This window comes from Anarhichas minor, unplaced genomic scaffold (assembly GCF_050575085.1).
Source record: "Anarhichas minor isolate MPS153535 unplaced genomic scaffold, ASM5057508v1 ptg000038l, whole genome shotgun sequence".
NCBI lineage: Eukaryota > Metazoa > Chordata > Actinopteri > Perciformes > Anarhichadidae > Anarhichas > Anarhichas minor.
In genome coordinates this window covers 1,946-24,270 of record NW_027466484.1, presented here as the reverse complement: position 1 = coordinate 24,270, position 22,325 = coordinate 1,946, and the positions used below count along the sequence as shown (strand labels likewise).

General features: G+C 44.9%; 1 protein-coding gene across 1 annotated transcript in view; it reads left to right on the top strand.

The window, feature by feature from the left end:
* The window catches only part of akap6 (A kinase (PRKA) anchor protein 6), a gene marked incomplete at its 3' end in the record, with an annotated part of 146,633 nt that extends 125,038 nt beyond the window's left edge, over positions 1-21,595 (top strand). Inside the window, exons 17-20 of the mRNA XM_076107405.1 lie at positions 8,921-9,004; positions 9,399-9,551; positions 16,691-19,702; positions 20,489-21,595. Of these exons, the coding sequence (XP_075963520.1) occupies positions 8,921-9,004; positions 9,399-9,551; positions 16,691-19,702; positions 20,489-21,595 (4,356 nt within the window). The remainder of the gene's footprint in view (positions 1-8,920; positions 9,005-9,398; positions 9,552-16,690; positions 19,703-20,488) is intronic.
* Between the last annotated feature and the right edge of the window lie 730 nt (positions 21,596-22,325).

The following is a 22,325-nucleotide window of genomic DNA, read 5'->3' as shown; positions in this document are numbered from 1 at the left end:
TGTAGGGCAGTCAGAGGGGATGAATGGGTTAAACACAGGACTTTCACCCAGGAGAACTCTGTTCATGTCCTGTGTGAAAGCAAAAATCAATGATGGCTTGTTTTACTTACGTACATCATTTAAGCCAAACCGTGATGTTTTTACGAAACCTCACCAAGTAGTTTTGTTTTATTTTTGTTTCCATTCACAACTTTAACTACGTGTTTGAAACTGCGACCGTTAACCGGACAGAAAATACGTTTCTCTCAAAACGTGATGGAGAAGTTTAGTTCTAAATAGACTCGATTTCTAAAATTGCCAGAATATTTTCTCACAACAGTTGGTGTTTCCATAACATTCGCTCATGTATATATGTATATATACATATATATATATATACATATATATATATATATACATATTTGGATACTTTCACCTATTAAGGCCTCAAAATAAAAATCCATTAGGTTTTGGGACAAGATTACCTAAATATATTTTTTTCAGGTAATCTAGTATCTGATTTTGCTGAAGAAGTAGGATAACATGTATTAACCCCTAAAGGAAAGTGCAATCCTCAATTTTACCTGAAAATATCTCAATCAAGAATATTAAAGATACGTGGTTTTCACACGAGTTGTTATCTCTGCTAACGTGAAGACAAACTAAAAGAGTCTCAGAGCTTCTACACAGAAGACGAGGAGATGAAAGGCCAACACGTGTTTTTATATCCAGCTGTTTGACCGTTTGAGCGTTTATTTCAGTCGTGATAAGTGAGATGGTGAAGCTCTGGAGACACGAGTCAGAGGAGAGAGAGAGACAAATAGAGACAGAGGAGAAGATAAAGAGCTGGAACAGCAGCACAAAGATGGAGAGACTAAACCAGGTGAAAGATGGAGACATTGGATAAGACGAATGCTCAGAGAAATGCAGACGGACAGAATTGGTTTTATTGATAGCGTGTTACTGAGAACAGTAAATGTTTTAACAACATATTACCTCCGTTTGTTTACTGCTGCTGAATACTTTAAGAGGGAAGCTTTCATCCCCGAGACGTTAAAACGGGCAAAAAGGAACTTCAGCTAATAACTTAATTATGAATAAGACCCGATGATGTCATCAGTTATTCATTTTGACCTTCACACGTTTTCCTCTAATCGAACGACTGAGTTACAACGTTTCTCAGCTCACAATCTTTTATTTGATGTTTTTATTTCCTTTTGAACTATGATTGAGTTTTGGGCACCACAACTCCCATCATGCTTTGGGCAATGGTGTATATTTACTCTTTACTGCACTTAAGTAGAAACTGGAGGTACTTCTCCTCCACTACTTCTAATAAATATTGTACTTTTTACTGTACTACATCTTAAAGGAGCAGTACAAGACGACCGTGTGACCTCTGACCTCGTCATGAGTCACTCTGGAGAAATCCAGAAGTGGAAACATAAATTTCTCACTCTGGAGTCGAGCTCTCACTCTGCCCGAGTACTGACTTCATATGTTAATGCACCGGGTTGCCAGGTTTCCCTTGTAAATGTCACAAACACGGCGGTGAAGTGAGTGGGAGAGGTACGTCTTACTTTACTGCTTCCATTTTCAGTGAATCGCTCTAAAAGCCCTTAATGAATCCCGCTGACTTTCAGACCCCGTTTATATGTGATGTCAACAACCGTAGAGCGGGAAACAGATGCATTGTGGGTCAGTGGAGACAGAGGAGCTAAAAGTCCTAAAATATTATACAAAACACATCATCAAAAAAATTCTTCTGGTTTTTAAAGACAGCCACTGAAGAGCATGAAAACACCAGAGTCTTCTTCAGGTTATAAATACATCCAAGATACACACAGAATACTTGTATGTGGTTCAGTACCATTAATCCTCTCACAACGGTTCATATTCTTACAAAAAGGTTACTCCTCATTTTTATTGTATGGTTTCCTACAAAAGTCCAGCAACACGTGTCCATTCCCGCTTGTTACATGAATTCAGTATTTTCAAAATAAACTTCTGTCTTTTTAGTTTTAGTGAGGTTTAGGCAACAAACATGTTTAGAGGTCAAAATCCCGACACCGTCAGTCTGATTTACACGACGTTGGACAGACTTGTTTCCTGAACCTTAACTGAATTGAGAACAAAGTTTTGAAAAAGCAAAAGTGCAACGTCAACATTCTTCGTTGAGGTTTTCAGAGTTGTTCAATGCCAACATTTTACTCTGACTGCTGATTTGGGCTGATGTGTGAATGTTTGTGCCCTTCGCTGGTATTTTACTGGCACCCTGAGTTTCACTCCAAAAACCAGACTTAAAATGTTGTGGAGGGAGGTTGCAGATTTGGTGCACCACCCTGTTTACAGTACGAGGACCCCTTGAGGCCCCTGGACCCCAGTTTGGGAATCCCTAGCCTTGAGGTTAGAGGACAAGGTTGCGACTGAAAGATTTATGCTTCCAAACCCTGAAGGAAGTGATTTCTGAACACTCCTCCTGCTGAATGACAAGGTGCTCTTGAACAAACCTCCAGAGGCGGAACTGCGGTTCTCCTGCAACTTCTACATTTTTTTTTTTTTTTATACTATTCGACTGGACAGATAGAAGCAACTGGAACAAAGAAATTAAGAAGAAATTAAGAAGTTACCGTGAGATAGCGAGTGAAGGATTGAGAGCGGAGAAGAGGAGTGCAGGAAAGGAAGACACGAAATGTCAGACAAGGAGAGAGAGAAAGGAGGGAGAGATGGGGAAGAGTATGCAAGCGACAAAGTTTGGTGAGCTGTAGGCGGTATTAGCGGCTGCAGAGGGAATATGTGTGCGGGAACAAATTGTCGACAGGAATTCATTAGGCTCGTTGTGCGATAACGAGTGCTTGTGGTTTTAATTGACTTAATCAACAAATAGAATTAATCAGAGATTTCTAATTAATGGTAATTGATTGAAATATCCACTGGGTCACCGAGCAAGCAGCCTAAATCCTCCCTCCCTCCCTCCCTCTCCCTCTCTCTTTATTTCTCTCTCCTCACGTTACACTGTGTCCTTGTCCTCTTTCCTTCTCGCACTTTTGAGTTGTTTTTCTTTTTCTGTCTTACTGTTTCCTCAGTCTTCGCCTTCGTCCTTGCTCCTGTCTTCCTTTATTTCTTTATTTTAGTTCCTCACTTTTTCGTCCTTGCCTCTCTTTAACTTTGAACAGAATTGTGTAAAAACAACTTTAAAAAGGCTGCATTCGTTGTGGCATGTTGTTTGTCCTGCAGGTGAGCCGGTGAATGACAGTCTTCTTTACTGTAGAAACTGTCATGTCTAAACATTGGTGTAGCATTATATTATATGGTGTTCACTCCCCCTCTCTCTCATCTCTCATCCCGGTGCATAAACTCAACCAAACCCAAACCACAACGGTTGCAGATCAGACTCTGATATGATCTAGAAGAGCACTCAGAGAGCGGAGACTTCGCAGTGTTAACGAAAGCAAAATATATTTCACGGATCAACCACGGCATTCAGATCCACTGCGAAATTGGAAAAAAACTTCCTTTTTTCGGTTAATGCTACACCCTTCCACCTAATTTCATAAAAGATCGGACAAGTAGGTATTTCCGTAATCCTGCTGACCAAACGATGAACAACCAAACCAAACCGAAAACATAACTCCTTGAATCAGAATGAGAAGGTACGTTACACATACGAGGAATCTGGCCCAGTGATTGGTGGGTGATAGTAAAAAAATATGAACATTTACAATAAAATATGGTAAATAAATAAATAAGAGTATTGTAAAGCAAGTATGTTATTAAAGTGTCAAGTGTATATTAATAGAGAAGAGTTGTGCAGAGGGTGTGTGTGGTTACTTTTTCCCACTTTTGTGTATTTTCATTTGGATGTAAAACCAGAAACTCATTTTATTTTAGGTGGATTTATTGTGTTAATGTTAATGATAGCAGACATTTTTTCCACTGTTGTGTTAACACTCCTGTAGTTACTTTCACCAACTCAAAACAATAACTCAGAAGTCAAGTCAGTTTTATTTATATCGCACCAAATCACAACGGAGGTTATCTCGTGATCGAACGTAAATATTTATCTTTTCCATCCCTCTATGATTCTCATGTTTAAAGCTGCGTAACAAGCTTCAGTACTTTTCTGCACTAAATATAGAATAAACGCTGGCATTGAATATCTGGTCTGATTGGTCTGGTATTCATTGATCGGATACATGAGTTATTTGTATTTTAACATTTGACTTAACATTTGAAATGTGATGATTAACTAAGTTCTGGCGCTGAAACGGCGTCTCTCTCTCCTTTCAAAGAGCTTTACTGTTTAAAAACACTGACATAGCCACCACACTAACAACCTCCACTCTCCTCTATCCTCTCCTCCTCCCCCCCTGCCTGCCTTCCCTCTCTCCATCCCTCCCTCCATCCCTCTCTTCACGGCAGGTCTCGGTAATTAGATTGTGGAGATGAGGAGGCGGAGGAGAGTTAAGAGGATTTTGTTTTTAGGAGAGGGAGATTTAAGAGTGAGAGAGATAGTGGGAGAGAGAAAGAGAGATCAAGCTTGAGAGTGAGAGAGGAGGAGGAGAGAGAGAGAGAGAGAAAGTGAAGGGGGGAATTAAAAGAAAGAGAAGAGCAGATCCTCTTCTCTTTGTTTATCCCGTGTCGGTCACCCTTTCCTGAAAGAGGATGTTGAGTGACAGACGGAGAAATGCATGAAGAGAGAGAGAGAGAGAGAGAGAGAGAGAGAGAGAGAGAGAGAGAGAGAGAGAGAGAGAGGGAGAGAGAGAACAAACCGGTAGATAAAGAGGTCACTTTTTGTGCCTCCTGTTGGTCGACCTTGAACGTGAGAGACGACGGACACAGAAGACAGAAGCAACATTAGCTTCTGAGAGAAAACGGGTTCTCCTTTGGATTCTCTGAGTTTCTTTGGTTCTTGTTAAGCGGCAATCAAAAAACCCTCAATTTGTTCGACCATCCATCCATCGTGAGCTTTGGAACATCAGACGGCCGATATTCAAAATCGACACAGTTGATTTCTCGCCTCAAAAAGTCGTGACGAATTTCGGACCGGTTGACCTTCCTTCAGACGACTGGAATCAAAAACGTGAGCTGAGTCGCTCCACCCGGGCCTGTCTCGTTTTCCAAGCGCCGGTTAGCGTCATAGCTAGGCTAACGTTAGCGTTTAGCCAGTAGCCAATAAGAGGCAGAGTAGGGGTCTTCAGAATGGATCCAGGAGCAGGGACCGATCGGGTACTGACAGTAACGTTAGCACGAAGGCTAACCCGGTAGCATAAAGCACACCACCTGTTTCCTTTGTCTGGACCAAATAAACTGACCTAAAGGTCTGAAAGGTCATCCCCCTCCTGGCGTCAAACTTTTACACGCCCTAAACCGACCGCTTCATATCCAGCATCATGTTGCTGGAGGTCACAAGTCAAAGAAGGGAACAGCGCACCAAGAGACACGATGCTGAGGCTACCATACTGGACACATTTGTCCCTCTTTTTTTAGCATACGCCATTAAAAATTTAAAATGGAGAAGTTTTCTTGATCAGCACATTAAAAAGTTTTCACACTGTGATTTCACATGTTTTTAATTTCTCGTCTCTCTTGCGTGTTGTCTCTTAGTGTCTTTCTGTTGGTCTCCCCCTTTTATCTCCCTGTTTCTTTGTAACTCACTTTAATCTTCTGTTTCTCTCTTCACACTGCCCCTCCTCTTCCTCTCCGTCGACCTATATCACACTTGTTTTCTGGCTTTTTCTCTCCATCTCACCCCTTCCCTCCACATCCTCCATCTCTTTCTCTGCAGCCACTCCACGGCTTTCCATGTATTTTGAAAGAAAAGCTTTTCAGCAAATATTTGTCCTACTGTGTCTGTAGAGCCCTCTGAGTCAATATGGATCCAGCCAGGCTCGACCCGCCAGAGAGAGAGGGGGAGAGGGAGAGAGAGACAGAGAGAGAGGGAGAGAGAGAGAGAGACAGATAGAGAGGGAGAGAGAGAGAGAGAGAGACAGAGAGAGAGGGAGAGAGAGAGAGAGGGAGGGAGGGAGGGAGGGAGGGATCAGTGCATAAAAACCAGCAGTGCAGAAACAATAGAGACTTAGGATTCTCTCTTTCTCCTCCGTCTGGAAATAAACTCTCAGGGAAAAGAATTTTGCTTTCTGAAGCTGACCAAACTGACATCATGACAACGATAATGATGATAACAAAATGATATTTGTCAGTGTCTGGTCATTTCTACTGAAACTGCTTCTTAAAGAGACAAAACAGGAAAAACACATGGAGGTAAATGAAAATGAAAATACCGACAGTAAAATCTCAAACAGAGGCCCCTTCACTCTGTTTTCTCATGTTTATACTACTACTATTACTACTGCTGCTGCTGCTGCTGCTGCTGCTGCTGCTACTACTGCTACTGCTACTACTACTACTACAACTGCTGCTACTACTACTACTACAACTACTGCTACTACTGCTACTACTACTACTACAACTGCTACTACTGCTACTACTACTACTACTACAACTGCTACTACTACTACTACTACTACTACTACTACTACTACAACTGCTACTACTACTACTACTACTACTACTACTACTACTACTACAACTGCTACTACTACTACTGCTACTACTACTACTACTACTACTACTACTACAACTGCTGCTACTACTACCACTACTACTACACTATTTAGCATGCCACAAAGATCTTGTATGTCCCAAGACAAAAATACCAGGATGTTTTACTCAGACTGTTCTCATCCAGCGTTCGCAGCTCTACCTACGAAAAAGAATACGCCGTAATCTGTAGATATCTCTAAAAGAAGTATCATGAATGAGAAAGTATAAAGATCGCTGAATCACAAGACGGGCGGATGTGTCTGTGGTTATTTCAGCCCAAACGATGATCTTTTATTTCCTAAACCTGTCTGAGTTTCCTGTGAAGACGGAACTTTATTTTGAAAAGACTGTATTGTACTGAGCAGAAATCTACACGTGTTGCTGGACTTTTGTAGGACAAACGCACAAAAAATGAGGAGGATATCGTAGGATATCATACGAGCCGTTGTTGGAGGATATGTTGCTCGCTTACATCAGGTCGCAATTTGCAGTATGAAAGCCAGCATGCTTTTGTGGCTATTCTACCCACAATCCTTTGCGCAGCGGATAAATGAGCAAGAAGGTCAAAGGTGCCGCGTTATCAGCAAGTCGTAAATCCCAAATTAGTTGGTACTTAGTGAGGGGAAGCTGCTGTATGAAGTAAAAGTGAAAAGAAAAATAAAGCGATTTGGAAGGCAGCTTATGGTTCTCGCTCTGGACACAGGGAGATTTAATCCCGCCCACAGAGATCTCCAATTAGTTAAATATTTCTCCAAACTGAGGGAGAAAAATAAGCATCCAATCACAATCCTGCTGTTCCAAGTTCCAAGTGTTTTGGAAGAGCTCAAAGCCCAATTAAAAATTAATTTAGTTATGTTGGAAGCAACTAGTGTAAAATACACTCTGAGTCGCAGCTATTAGGAGTTGTGTTCAAACTGTATTGATCATATATTAAAGCCTGTCCTTCCATCTGAAATCACATCCTACAAACGTTTCCAACACCTGACTTCAGCTCATATTTATACTACAGCTATTTGTCAGGCCGACTTCCTGTTGTTGAAGCCGACTTTGTGGAGCAGATTTATGAGTTATGACCGTCTGAACACGCTGAATTATTGTCGATCCGGTTTAATTCATCTTCCTGCTGCAGCTATTCGGCTGCAGAGCGAGTGTCACTGAGTCGTTTTGTTGTCGTCGTCGAAGCACTCCTCTCCTTTTAAACGTAACACGCACCTCCTGTTTGGAATAAATTTATCCGCAACCCTCACAAACGCTGCGCCGGGACCTCGTGGTCCTCTTGATCCCGTCTGCTGTATTCTGCATCCTCATCTCCTGTTTAGACAACAGGCGAGCCGCAAATATGCTAAACTGAAGCGAGCGAGAGCGAGGAGATGAAAGACAGAAGAGTTAGTGTGTGTGTGTGTGTGGGGGGGGGGGGGGGGGGGGGGGGGTAAAGAGAGGGAGAGGGAGTTAGAGAATCTCATTTCATTGTAATAGTGTTTAATATTTATTGGAAAAATGTAAAGAAAATGTAAAGGAAGTGCTTTTCAGCGAGCGGGCGGGATTAGCATAAATAGTTTTGTGGGCCTGGACGTGTTGGGTCCTCGCTGCAGAGGAGTAAGGCCGTCACACACTCGCTAATGCACGCATATGTTTGCGCACACACACACACACACACACACACGTGCACACGCCTGCATGAGTAAACATGCAAACACACGCACACACTGACCTTTGGGTGTGGAAACTCATCAGCATATAGTGATTTATAATAGGCACTGCCAATCCTTGTGTTTCTTTTCCTCCTTTTTTTGCATTTATTAGACAGCAGCAAACAGGAAGGGGGGGGGGGGGGGTGGCATTTATTTTATGCACTGTTACTGCTGATCACTGAATTTGACTTTATGCTTATTCGTTGTTGTGATTGACCTGAATTTAACCGCACAGAACTGAGGAGATGACGAGGAACGTGTTTATCTTTTGTTGGTTTTTCACTTTAGTAGTTTATTACAGAACCATCGTATCTGTCAGTTATAATAATATTTGACAAACCAAATGAATTGCTGTGTTAATAAGTGTGATGACTTAAGAAGCAGTCAGTTGATGAGACAGGTTTGGTAGTTGTTTCCAGTTTATCCAATCTCTTTAATTGGAAGTTCAACTTAAAGTGAAACGTTGTTATTATTCCCTCACTGTTCAGAAAAACTTATTGCATTTCTGTTTACTTCAATGTAAGACACGTCATGTAGAAGATGTATTGTGAGCTTTATTTCAGCTGGACCATTGTTGTGTTTGTATCTGAATCAAAATAATTTGAGTTTTTTGTTGACCTTCTCTCTCTGGTGTCACCCTCCAGTCTCTGTGTTCGGAGGTTCGAGCCCGACGTCGAGGAGTCGCCTCCGTTCTGAAACTCTGCCAGAAGCTTCTGCAACAGAGCCAGGTGGGTAAAATATATATAATACATTTATGTATATATATATATACACAAATGACCCCACAAAATCCAAGACTTTCACCTCAACACCCCCGTTCTGTTATTCAAAGAAGAAGAATATAAATTCCCAGAAGAAGACACATTAGGCAAACATTTATTATTTGTACTCAATTTACAAAAAAATGTTTGCATTTAAGTTTGTTTAATATTTTTTTTATTTTATATTTCCTTTATGATCCCGTGGAGAATAAGTGAAAAAAAACCCTGATTAATCAGCATAATCTTGAAGAGTGAAATGATATCGTTCTACATTCTTGAAATGTAATCATATGATTAGTGCGATAACAGCTATTATGATTCTGACAAAAACTGTTTCTGTAATCCCCCACCTCTGGGACAGTCGGGCCCCATGGCGGAGGTGGGCCCAGAGGCAGAGCAGCACCGGGAGGCCCTGCAGCTGCTGTCAATCAACCTGGAGAGGAGGTGGGAGGCGATCGTGATGCAGGCGCTGCAGTGGCAGAACAGACTGAGGAGAGAGCTGGGAGAGAAGCAGGTTAGAGCGCGCTGACATTTACACTTTACATCCTTCATTCTGCACTGCAGGCAGTCAGCTGACGCACCGTTACACTCAGCGAGCATGTCAGCGCTTGATTTGATGCTAAGATGCAGCGTGAAAGACAGATGGTGCTGTGATTGAAGCTGTTTTCAGTCGTGGAGACGGCGTGATGCTGTTTAGTGAAATGAGCCTCAAGTCCGGGAACAAAGCACAAACTTTGATACGACAATAAACTGATCTTTTTTCTATTTGTTCCCAAGATAAAAGTTAGCGACATAATGAATTTAATAATGTTTTGGGGAACAGTTTGGTTGTGATTGGATAAGAAACAACTCTCTGACGGCCTTTTTATACAGTGAAATGTAGTAGACAGGCAGGAGGAGTATTCATTCATGCTTTCACAGATTCCAGTTCCTCCTTTCATCACCTCACAAGTTGAACTATTTGTAACTTTTTTCAATTGCTGACAAAGTCTCTTCTGACCTGTGGAGTTCCTCAAGGGTCAGTTCTTGGTCCTGTCTTGTTCTGCCTCTACATGCTCCCTGTAGGACACATCATCCATTGATTTGCTGTGTCTCTTGTCGTTGCTATGCAGATGACATCCATGTTTATGTAGAACTGAATTCTTCTCAGTCAGACCTTCTGCCGAGTGATGCTTCCTGTGTTAAAGCTGCATTCTCTCTAGTGTCCACCAGGGGGCGACTCCTCTGGTTGTATAGAAGTCTATGAGAAAATGACTCTACTTCTCTCTTGATTTATTACCTCAGTAAACATTGTAAACATGAGTTTATGGTCTCAATCTCTAGTTTCAAGTCTTCTTCAATACAGCATGATGTTCACTTAGTAAATGATGGTCCATTTAGAGTCAAACAGACCATAAAGCAGGGGATGCTTTAGGGCATTATGTACCTGCTTCTGTAGGTGCATCTTATTATCTGTGTAATGCACCCTTTGAATAGCAGGAAAATACTCTACCATTGACTTTGGAGGGTTTTGTTGGTTGGTTCTGCTGCTTCAAGATCGCAACGAGCCAACAATGAGCCTGACCACACTTCACTTTAATGGACTCACAGATGAGCGCAAGTATGTTTGTAACTTACACAACTGGCTGGGCATGAAGGGCTTTGCTCTGCCTGTAAAAAAGTATTCCCGTTAATTCTTGTTCAAAAGTGTCAATAAGAGCTTCGTGGTGGTGCTAGATAAAAGGTCAGGGGGTCACCATGAATATCTAAATACGTTGTCTTGATAAGATGGATCAATGGACTGCCGCTCTGCTGCTGTCTGTTTTTATTTAGAGTTTTAAAAGTCTACAGAGGCTGAAGCTTCGTACGACGGCTTCATTATCAGCGAGACGGCGATAGAAACTAATCTGTTAGTCCTCCGGTGCGATCAGTGTCACAGAACCAGTGTGTTGTTTTTCTCTCTGCCACCTCCTCCGCAAAATAATCTCTGCAAAAATGAGATTTTTGTTTTTTAACACTTTTGACAGTTTGCATATCAGAACGCCACGCGTGTCCGCCGCCATGACGGCGCCTCGCCAAACGGTTTGTCTTATTAGAAAAAAAACAGCCTTCAGCCAATGAACCGCTTCAGGTTCCACGTCTCGCTGCAGGATGACGGACCGAACGCTGAGCGGGTTTAGAGACGATGGAGACGCTGGTGTTGGACGAGGCTCAGAGACGAGAGCGAAAGAGCGAGAGAGAGAGAGAGAGCGAGAGAGAGAGAGAGAGAGGCTGTTATGGATTTCTAATAGTGATGAATATGGTTCTGTAGAGTCAGGAGGAGTGCATTTGAATGGAAGGTCAATTGTTTTGCAGAGACACACACACACGGACACACACACAAACAGACACACTTATGAAAGAACAAAAAGCTGTAAGCACAAATACACGGTGACGTAAATACGTATATATACTGTTACATAAATGCATGAAGGGACACGTGTCGTGTGCATTTGAGAGCTCTCACACACACACACACACCACACACACAGGACAGTTTATTGATTGCCAGCGATTAATTGACGGATAGCGATGTGTTAAGAGCTCAGAAGGGAGGAGAGGGAGAGACGGGAGAGACGGGAGAGACGGGAGGAGGGAGGGAGAGAATGAGAGGGGAGGGTAAAAACTAGTCGAAAATATTCTATTTCACAGCCAGACGACATCTCACAACCTCAGTTTGAGGTTTAAATCCAGATTACGAGTTGTTTTTCCCTTTAATCGTGACGTATAATTTAAAAACAGGTGGAACTACTGCGACGGCGTTTTGACGCTACTTTTATCATTTAGCTGATTTTTTGGGGCGTTTTTGAGGGTTTGTGTAACACTTAGCAGAACAACCAGAAGCAAAGATTTGTTTGTGTTATTGTTTGTTAGCTTAGTGTTAGTAGTTAGCTGCTGCTTTGATGCTGTTACTTTTGCAGAGATGAATAAAGTTGCATTGAATTAAATTGAGTCAAAAAACCATCAAAGCGCCTTTGAGCTGGATGAGTTGTGGCTCGTTTATGAATGTTGGAATTTAGTGAGAATCAGTCTAATTCTGCTGAGCGTGTGCAGAGACTCTCTCTCTCTCTCTCTTACATTCACACACACACACACACACACACACACACACATTGTAGAGGAGGAGAAGACAAATAACAGAGGCCAGACACTCTGACCTCGCTGCCTGACTGGAGAGTAATTTCACTTCTGCTGGAGATGGGAGAGGAATAAAAAGAAAGAGAGAGAGAGAGAGAGAGAGAGAGAAAGGGAGAGAGAGAAAGAACCAGAGAGGCATATATCTGGCTGGTTTAGTTTATAAATGAACACTTCTGCTCAGTGATAAAACGATTGTCCTCTCCTGTTTCTGTGTGTGTGTGTGTGTGTGTGTGTTTGAGAGAGTGTTTGTGTAAATGAGTCTGCTTGCTTTCCTACAAATGGCTGCTGCTGTGCACATTTCAACATGCTGATATGTGTAATTGTTTCTCTCTGTGTGTGTGTGTGTGTGTGTGTGTGTGTGTGTGTGTGTGTGTGTGTGTGTGTGTGTGTGTGTGTGTGTGTGTGTGTGTGTGTGTGTGTGTGTGTGTGATGACGACGACGGGTGTTCTTCTGCTGCGTTACTTGTCTGTCTTTTAGTTTCTTCAGAAAAATAGTTTTAATAATTTAATGAAAACCTGAAACATTCTCTGGTTCCAGCTTCTCAAATTTGCGTATCTTTAACTCTTTAACTCGTTAAAGGTTCTCTATACGATACTCAGAGTATTAATACATCATTAAACAACTACTGTCTATGTAAAGATATTGGACTCAAGGACTCAAGGATTCAAGGATCATTTAGGCAACACAGGGATGCACAAAATACAGTTGTAGCCCGTTTGCAACACAAGAAAAACACGACAAAACGAAAACAATAGAGCATTCCTGTCGTGTATTTTTTGAATTTGCATCAGGAGGAATGTAAACGGTGGATATCAATATTAAAATATAAATAAACATTGTGGAGTAATGTCTACATGAGCAGAGAATGAAGTCACTCTTTCTCTGTGAGCCTCGCGTGCGACAGCATCGTCGTTTGTTGTAGTTTGCACTCTCAGCGCTATTAGCACAGTTAGCTGTTAGCACCGTTAGCTGTTAGCACCGTTAGCTTCTAGCTACTGGCTCAGTCGTCGCCATGTTGAGAGCCATGTGGAGGCAATCGATATGCTCTGATTTTCACATTTATTTGGACAGAACATGCAATTTCAAGGCGTCACCTTGGACTCTTAGCTTGTCATTTCTTTATTTTAACTGAAGAAAACTCCACATCCACTGCAAAACAATCTTCTGTTCTTGCAAAGAGTGTGATGAGAAGATCAGAAAGACATGAGAGTCTTTTCATCTAACTTTCGGCAAGAAGGGAAATAAGATTATTTCCCAAAATGATCTGAAGTGTTCATTGGACGGATCACGATCAGACCAGACTAACACATGAGATCCTACAGGTTGACCTCCATCATGGTCTCTCCTCATGACTTCTCGTGCAGCGCGGCTTATTCTGAACATTTCATTATGAGACGTTCTCTTTCCTTCTTGTCCCACATGTGTAAACTCTCCATAAAGCAGATGAAGGATCCTGTTTTGTCTTTGATTCGATGTAAATGAGTCCAAATTAAATCTGGGTGTTGTGGGGGATGAAGTTACACCAAGAGTACCTGTTAGTCAAACGTAATATATGGAAATTATATTTTAGAACACTTTCCACGCGATTATGAAATATATATTTCGAGCTGGAGTTTATGAGCAACATATGGGAGGGTTTTTCATTCACCGTTTTGCAATTACATTCAAAGCAGCCTGTCTGCTCCTCCACTCTGCATGGAGGGGTGATTTATCTGTGCGCTTCTATTCATTTGGAATCAGAGCGGTGACGCCGGGCTCCCTCAGCACTTTGACAAGCGGTACAGCGGCGAGCCGGCAGAGACCCGAGCAGCAGCAGCAGCAGCTCCTGGAGGAGCACGGGCACATGAATAATCACCCAGACGCTGCTAGATGGCTCCGCTCTCCTTGGGCCTTCCAGCAGATGCTATGCTAACAAATGGGAGCAGTCAAACCAGAGCTAATGGGGAAAATAAAAAGTTTCCTGTTTTCAACCCCCCTCCCACCAAATAAAAAACTAAAAAACACTGCACAGGTCCCATCGCCACGCACACAAAACACCAACACACACAAAACACTGTAAACACCAGACTCTCATGCGGAGCAGCTATCTGTGAGGCAGATTGACATGATGCCAAGGCTCTAAGAAGAGAAGAGTCATCAGTACGTTGATTCTTCTGTCCAACACTATTGTGCATCGACCCTTTTGCAACTTCTACGACCGTCCGTGTCGTGGCAACAGCTGTGGTACGAGTTGCCAGAGACAGTCGCTAGGTTTTAGTTTTCTCTGTAAGGAAGCTGCACACTTGGCCGGTTTTTAATTAGTGAGCTTTAGAGATGTTGGTCGGCACCTTTGAACTTTGGACGGAGCAAGAAACACGAAACACAGTTTCACAGCAGTTTATGAAATACTGCAATTTATTGGTTTAGTTTGGATACGAATCGCCTTTTATTTTGGGACGACATTACGTTAAAGACTAAAGTTAGGTATATATATATATATACAGTATATATATACATATATATACGTATATATGGAGGTATTCAGATTACTATTCATTATTTTATATTCAATTAATAAGCTACAACACTGGAAGTCCTTGCTGCTGTAAAGTGGACATTTAATAGACTTCACCCACAACTTCAATTCTTTGACATTAAATGCTGTGTTGGTGCTCAGCACTCTGATGAGAACTCCATCCTAACGAGTCATTTAGGCAGTTATTGAGTCCTGAATCAATACGTTTTAAAAAAATCCCTGGAAGCACGTTCAATCTTCCTGATACTGGTGGAGCGATCTGTCTAATTATGTCTTGTTTCATGTCACTGACAGTGATTTCTAGGAAACTGTTCAGATGGAAGCTTAATGTAATTTAAAATCCAACTGTGTTTTGTAAAGAAGAGCGGCTCTCTATTATCATTTAAAGTGAAAGAGATGTTTTATTTTGTGCTTATCAAACACTGTGGGAGGATAGCTGCTGTATCTTGTTTTTGGCACCAAACTCTTTAAAGAAGACGTGTAGAAGAATCCTCTGTCCCTCCAGAGAGCGCCGTCTCGTCTCGGGCCTCCGTTTATGAAAAAAAAAAGAGACACAACACTGACACCCCGACACGTTCTGTGATCATTTAAAGAGTAACAAGAAACTAAAATCAGCCCACCCCCAAAAGCAATTGCTCATAAATCTCAACACAAATTATTCCGCTCTGGAACAAAGCGATGAATTATTCAAAAACAACTTCTGAGAGAAAGAGCACGACGCTGAAAAACCTCCAAAGTAAATACGTAATCAAAAGCCTTCAGAAAGCTCGGCTGTCTAAAAATATGCTTAGACACAGGAATTCTTCTCTTCCACAGACATAATTATACAAATTGCTCCGCGTCTTGTTAACAAGAGAGGGGGGTAATTCGTATTAGCCATTCATAGCCTATTAATCTAATAAACTAGTTGGCTCTGTGTGTGTGTGTGTGTGTGTGTGTGTGTGTGTGTGTGTGTGTGTGTGTGTGTGTGTGTGTGCAGATATGGGTCTGTGTAATGAATTTATATTAGATTTGTGTTTATTCCCCTTGTGCTGATAAGGGAGATGGGGGTAATGACTGAACTGGGTTTTTGCCACTGCAGACGCATTCAAAAACAAATTCAGCGCTGAGGGGAGAGAGGCTATCAATCAGCCTAATCCAATCAAATCGAGTATTTGATGACCCACGAAAACCTTGTTTATAATTTATATCTGTAATTCATCTCATTTCTATAATTCCATAACAGTTTACAGCCAAATTGCCGGCAATCCTTTTTTTTTTTACGACCCCAGACGGAGGAGGGAGGTGACTCCTGGTGTCCGGTGGCCACGGTGGCTTCAGAAACACATCAGGAAATAACTGTAACGCGATGTTGGCCACCTGGCGAAGAGGCAGTGCTGTCGAGCCGGCAGAGCGGAGAAGAAATTCTCTTTTATCTTATTTCCTTAAAAGCTGATATTTTGAAGATAGATGCCTTTAAATATACCATCAAGCTCACATACGGTACAAAAGGTTATGTAATATGAAGTTAAATGTACTGTATTTTAAATCAGTAATGATTCGTGATGCTCGGTCCTTTCTGCAGTAGTAACCCAGGTCATTCACAGTGCTCTCGATTGTTGCACCATAGCGTGAGAAAGAAAAGAGGTTGGACATGCAGCCGGATTAAAGGGCTGCTGCGGCTCAAGGTTGGTGGTTCGATCATGGCCCGCATGTCAAAGTGTCCTTGAGTGAGACATTGAACCCCAGGTTGCTCCCCGGCCGCTTCACAGCGGCCCACTCCTCTTAAAAATGCTTCAGAAGGGTAAAAGCCAGATGTCAAATTTCTAGATGAAATGTAAATATTATTATTTTTTTAATGAAAGGTAAAAGATGATTGTAAAGTTGAAGGTTTAAGTTTACTGTGGGTTTCGTGGGTTGTGCTTTAGCAGCTGAGCCAGCAGGATTCTTCTCTATCCTTTCTGAACAATCTGAACAATCTCTTTCTTCCCTTTTGTCTGCAGGTTCCTGGGAGCGTTCTGGAACCGGGTCTAGTCGACCTCCACCAGATCAGCCCGGTCCCAGCCGGTCCGGTGGCAGCACCGCTAGACGACTCCTGGGAATGGGATGAAACCGATATGACAATCACAGAGCTCGAGCCGCAAGAAGCACCAGAGCCCGACCTCATGCACAACCGCCACTCAGAGCCAAATCTGCCTTCGGACAGCATCCTGTCCAACGGGAATCGACCCGATGGGATTCGAACTGGTGTCCCACCTGGTCCTGAGATGTCATCCCATATGATGGCCGGATCCTCCTCAGAGATTCGGCCCCATGTGATCTCCCAAACTCTTCCTCCGAGCAACAATAACGTCTACCAGGTGTACAGCCTCCATACGGTGGAGTTATACAGGCAGCCTCAGTTTCCTCACGCTTCCTCCTCGCTGCACAATTCCAAATCGGGAACGCGGAAACAGCAGCTCCTGCTAAAGAGCCTGAGTAAGGACTCCTCGTTCTCCTCCATCGAATCCCTCCCGGACCTCCTGGGAGGTTTGATGTCAAACACAGAATACAGCAGAATCGTTGCACACCGGGACGGGGAGAGTGAGAGCGGCAGAGGAAGCGACCATTCGGCGAGCAGTCGGCGGTCAGAGAGCGAGAGCGGGATTGTTAGTGATACAGGGGACATGGAGATGAGGACTACAAACTCTGATGTCAAGGGAGAGGAAGAGGATCCGGGGGAAGAGGACGAAGAGGAGGAAAAGAATCAGAGGAAGTTAGAAACAGCTGAAGGGACTCATGTGGCGCCACACAAAGGCAATGTCACAAAGTCCAACCAAAGAACCAAGAAAGAGGAGAGTATAAAGGACAAAGGAAAGAGAAGGGAGGAATGCAGAAGAAACAGAGAGGAGGAGAAAAGGAGGAGGCACAGGAGGGGAGGAGGTGAGGCAGTTGAGATCCTAATCAACAGGCGAGGAATCCTGACTCCCACCGACTCCGACTCTGACTTTGAGGTGGGAGGACTTGGCGTAGACTCCTCTAAGCCCTTTACGTCCCGCAGTGACTTCACGGAGTTCAAAGTAGACCTGTTTAACGGTTTGGCGACTCCTCCTGTTCTTGGCCACCGGGCGTCCAGCCCCGGATTATCTCAGGGCTCCTCCTTGGAGTCCCTCCTGGCTATGGGCGTGGAGTTATTCCCCTCCAAAGACCAGCTGCATCGTAGCGCCTCTCTGGAGAGCTGCCTGGTCCCGTGTCGTAGCGCCGAAGAGACCGGAGGCAGCCTGGCCAGCCTCGGGGAGCTGGACCTGGGGCGGAGCAGAGACCTGGACGGAGGCGATCCAGGAAGGAACAATGAAAGCGCGCAAGGACAACCGAGCTCTGGGGAGCTCAGCCGGAGAACCCTCGACCTCCTGAAACGCCTGGAGAACATCCAGAGTCCTCTGGCAGCAAAAATGACCCGCAGTGTTTCTGACATGATGCTTCGGAGCGGCGCCCTGCAGCGGGGCAGAATCCCCGCCTCGCCGTCTCTCGGTGGCCGTCACGCCCCCCTCTCCGGGTTGTCGGGCTCCTCGCGGAAAGGCCCGCCATCCCTGATCAACGAGAGTTCGGCGACGGCGTCGCTGACAGAGCTGAGTAGCACCGAGGACTCTTCTCTGGGGTCTGAAGACTTTGCGACGCTCCGAAATCAACGCCACCTCCTCCTGGATCCCGCCGCCGCATCATCCAACGCCAACTCGAGCTCCTGCAGGAAACGCTGCCACGGAAACAGCCAAGGAGGGCACGGCATGGATGAGGCGGATGCGGCGAGTTTGAGCCTGCTGGTGAACGTCTCCTGCACGTCGGCGTGCACGGACGAAGACGAGGACGACAGCGACCTCCTGTCGTCCTCCACGCTCACGCTCACTGAGGAGGAGCTCGGTGTTCGGGACGGAGAGGACGAAGACGGGGAGAGGTTGAGCGGCGCCTCTTCCGGTAACGACGAGGATGATGACGAAGAGGAGATGGAGGGGTCTTACGTCCTGGGGCTGGAGTACATGAAGAGGGAGCTGCAGAGTTGGATCCGATCTCCTCGCACCTCATCTTCCTCCTCTAAAACAGAGGCGGTCCTCCGGGACGAGCTGCAGTGTGGGACCAACCTGTCCTCCGCCTTCACCTCCTCCTCTCACCGCTTTCAAAACCGCCCGAAATTAATAGAAACCGACACCGATAGCAGCAACAACAAAACCAAAAGAGACAACAAGGAACGGGAAGAAGAGGAGGAGAACCGGAGGAACGCAACGAGAAGCTACATCAGCCAGTTTGTGGACGACGTGGAGAACGGGAACGTGGACCAGAGCTGTTTGAGGGGGAAAGACGAGGACGACGAGGACGACGAGCTCCTCCGAGAGGAGTCGAGCGTGTTCACAAAGAAAGGAGAGTCGCTGAGGGAGTCCTACATGTTCGCCAAAACAGCAGAGTCAGCTCAGGATGTCGGCGACTTGATAGTGAAAACTATCGAGTTGAACTCGACGAAGCAGCTTCCTCCGTCGCCGTCCTGCGAGCTCCTCCCCTTCCTGTCCACACGTGCCTCCTCTTTGGTGGGACAGCTGAGAGGGGAGCTGCCCTGCCACAGCTCCTCCCTCCCCTCGCCTCCGTCCCTCTCACCCGTCGAGGACTGCAGATCCCACGATGCCTCGCGAAACAACAACGGCAGGCCGGCAGCCGGGGGACGGAAGGCCATCACCAGCCAGGAGAAGTTCAAGTTCTCGTCTTTTGTGACGGAGGAGACGAGGAGGGAAGTCAGAGACAAAAAATCGTCCTTGCCTCCCAAAAAACGGCACAATTCTCACCCCTCCTGCTGCGGCCACCTTACCTCCCCCTCCTCCCTCCGTCCATGCGGCGTCGACAAGAAGGAGAATGTGCACGACTTTGTCATGGAGATTATTGACATGACCTCACTTGCACTGAAGAGCAAAGAGAATCAGCCCGAAGAGCCGAACCAGACGGACTCCATGCCGGACCAAGGTCCTGCATCACTAGCCCAGATTAGAGACAAGGTACACAAGGAATACAATTAAACACATGCAAATTGTTAGATTGCAAATGTAAAACGGTAATCAAACAGAAGTTAAAATAACAGTTCAGTACGGCTGCAGACGATAGTTATTGGGTACTTTTGTCCCGTTTGACCTCACGTACGTACGCTGCACATTTTGAGGGCAAAAGTTGTCTTTGCTCACTGAGTTGGAGTACTTCAATAAATCGCATCACAGATCAGAACTCTTAGGATGACATTTCTTCAGTATTTCTTCGCAAGTGAAGTCATCTGGAAGCCAATCAGTTTTCATTTCTTTCTGAAAAAGAAATCAGGCAGAAAACTTTGCTCCGCTTGTAAAAGTGTAAAATATGAATGACAGTCGACAATTTTAATATGCAAATCAAACACTTGATGCTTTTTGTGATTGTGTTTAAATATATCATTTTCTTATATAGTTTATACATGTAGATAATCCAAAATATCCAAAAAACACAAAAGAAAACAGTAAAAGTTATGTAAATATCACATTAAACTATAAATTTCAGGCAACGAAAATGGATCAATTTGAAGCGTAACACAGAAGTAAATGTTATCGTAACGTATTCCCCTTGTGCTCCTGGATTAAGTTATTCCAGGGGCACATTCAGCACATTTTTGTCTACAATAAGATTAACCAACAAACCAGATTTTGTTCATAAAGCGCACAGATTTTTGTCTCAGAGGGGTTTTTACAATCTGTAACAACAGCCCCAACCCCCCGATTCAGATAAGGAACTAACTAACTTTCTCGTTCTTCCTCCCTCAGGTCCTCGAACACTCCCACCGGCCTCTCCACCTGCGCAAGGGAGACTTCTACTCCTACCTGTCTCTCTCCTCCCACGACAGCGACTGCGGCGAGGTCAGCCAGTGCTCCGAGGACAGGAGCTCCTCCCCGGCGCCGTACAGCATCCCGTCGTACACCACGCCGACGCAGGGCCTCCACAGTCCGAGCCCCGAGCTGCAGATATCCAACCCGGACAACTTCCGCGCTCTGGATTTGAAGTCCGAGGGGCCGACCAGCCCGTCTCCGTCCCTGCCCCCGAGCCCGGACATCAGGGACGAGGAGACCCTGTTCGCGGCCTGTACGGAGGAGGTTTACCTGGGCCCGCCTCTCTGCTACAGCATGGTGCTCACCAAGACACCACGGCGCCTCCTGCAGGATGTGGAGTATTTCTCCTCCTTGGACCCTCACTATGAGCTGGAAAACAGTCTAGCTTACTTGCCTTGTTCCGAACCAGGTGATGGTCTGACCTACCTGTCTCCCTCGGAGGAGTTTGCGTTTCCTAGAGACCAGGATCACCTGTATTTCCAAGCATCCACAGAGGAAACACACTCCTCCTCTCCTTTCCTGGAGCCTTGTTACAGCTCTCTCTCCACCTCCTCCGCCTCCCTCCGGGGGCCCGGCTCCAAACCAAACGCTGACAACCCTTCCTCTCCTCCTCCTCCCGTGTCCTCTGGCGCCGAGGAAGAGAGGCGAGGTGAGGACCCGTACCTCCTCTGTGATGTCGCTGGAGGAGAAGTCGCGGCCGCTGTGAGTGTCAGCGCGCCGCGGGAGGAGAGGAGTCGTAATGAGGGGCCTCCTTATCTTAATCCCCGGGCGCGTGTCGCCCCGATAGACTCCTCCGTAGCCGAATGTTTGGCAGATACTAAAACGCTCAAATCCAATATGGGCGCCGTAATGACCAAGATAAGTGTCTGCAGCTCCGCTACAAATCCCTCAAAAGAGCCAGCCGCCGCCGCCGCCGCCACGCGTATTAATCCCAAAATTAACTGCTCTGCGATGAGAGAGGCAGATAGGGAGGAGGGGGGGAGGCGAGGAGAGGTGGATACTCGGCGAGGGCAGAGCGGCTCGCAGCAGGAAGCAAAGAAGCAGGTTAGTGTTCCAGGTATTAGCCTGATCTGCTATCTCAGGACATTATACTGGGCCTTGATACTGCACTTCACCCCTCCACTCCAGGTATTAGTCCAAGCCGAGCCCCTCAGTGGGTATGAATGTAATGAGGCCCGTGTGCCTTTCTCTCATTTCCACTTCTGAGGCCGGACCGTGAGAGGTGCTGAGACGCATAACCTCCCCCTCTTCTTCTCCTCCTCCTCCCCCTCTCTTCCCTGTCTCTCTTCATTTGTTCTCCTCCTCCCATCTTCTCCTCCTCCAGGTATCTTTCCTCTCTCTCCATTTTTTCACTTTCTTCTTCTGTTCTTACTCCTCTTTTTTGTTTCCTCCCCCTCTCCCTGCTCCCTCGATTCCTCTCCTCCTCCCTACCTCCTCCTCCCCCAGGTGTTAATGGAAGGGAGGATTTGCAAACTTCTCACTTTTGTATTTAAAAGGTTCAGGTCCACAGAACAACATCAGCATAATCACTATCAGTCAGATTTCATTAGGATTCATCAGCTTCGTCCCGCAGCGATCGTTCAATTCATTCCAGCGCTGAATTAGCGTGTTTGTGCTCTTTTTTAAGTTTTCTATTTCTTTATGCAAATCACTTCGGCTTCTTTTTTCGTTTTTTCACCCAATACAACACTTCTACTTTACTACATCACGACAATCTGAGACATAGTTTAGGTGTTTTTGAGATTTCTTTCAGTGTTTTAAACTTTTTTTAAAT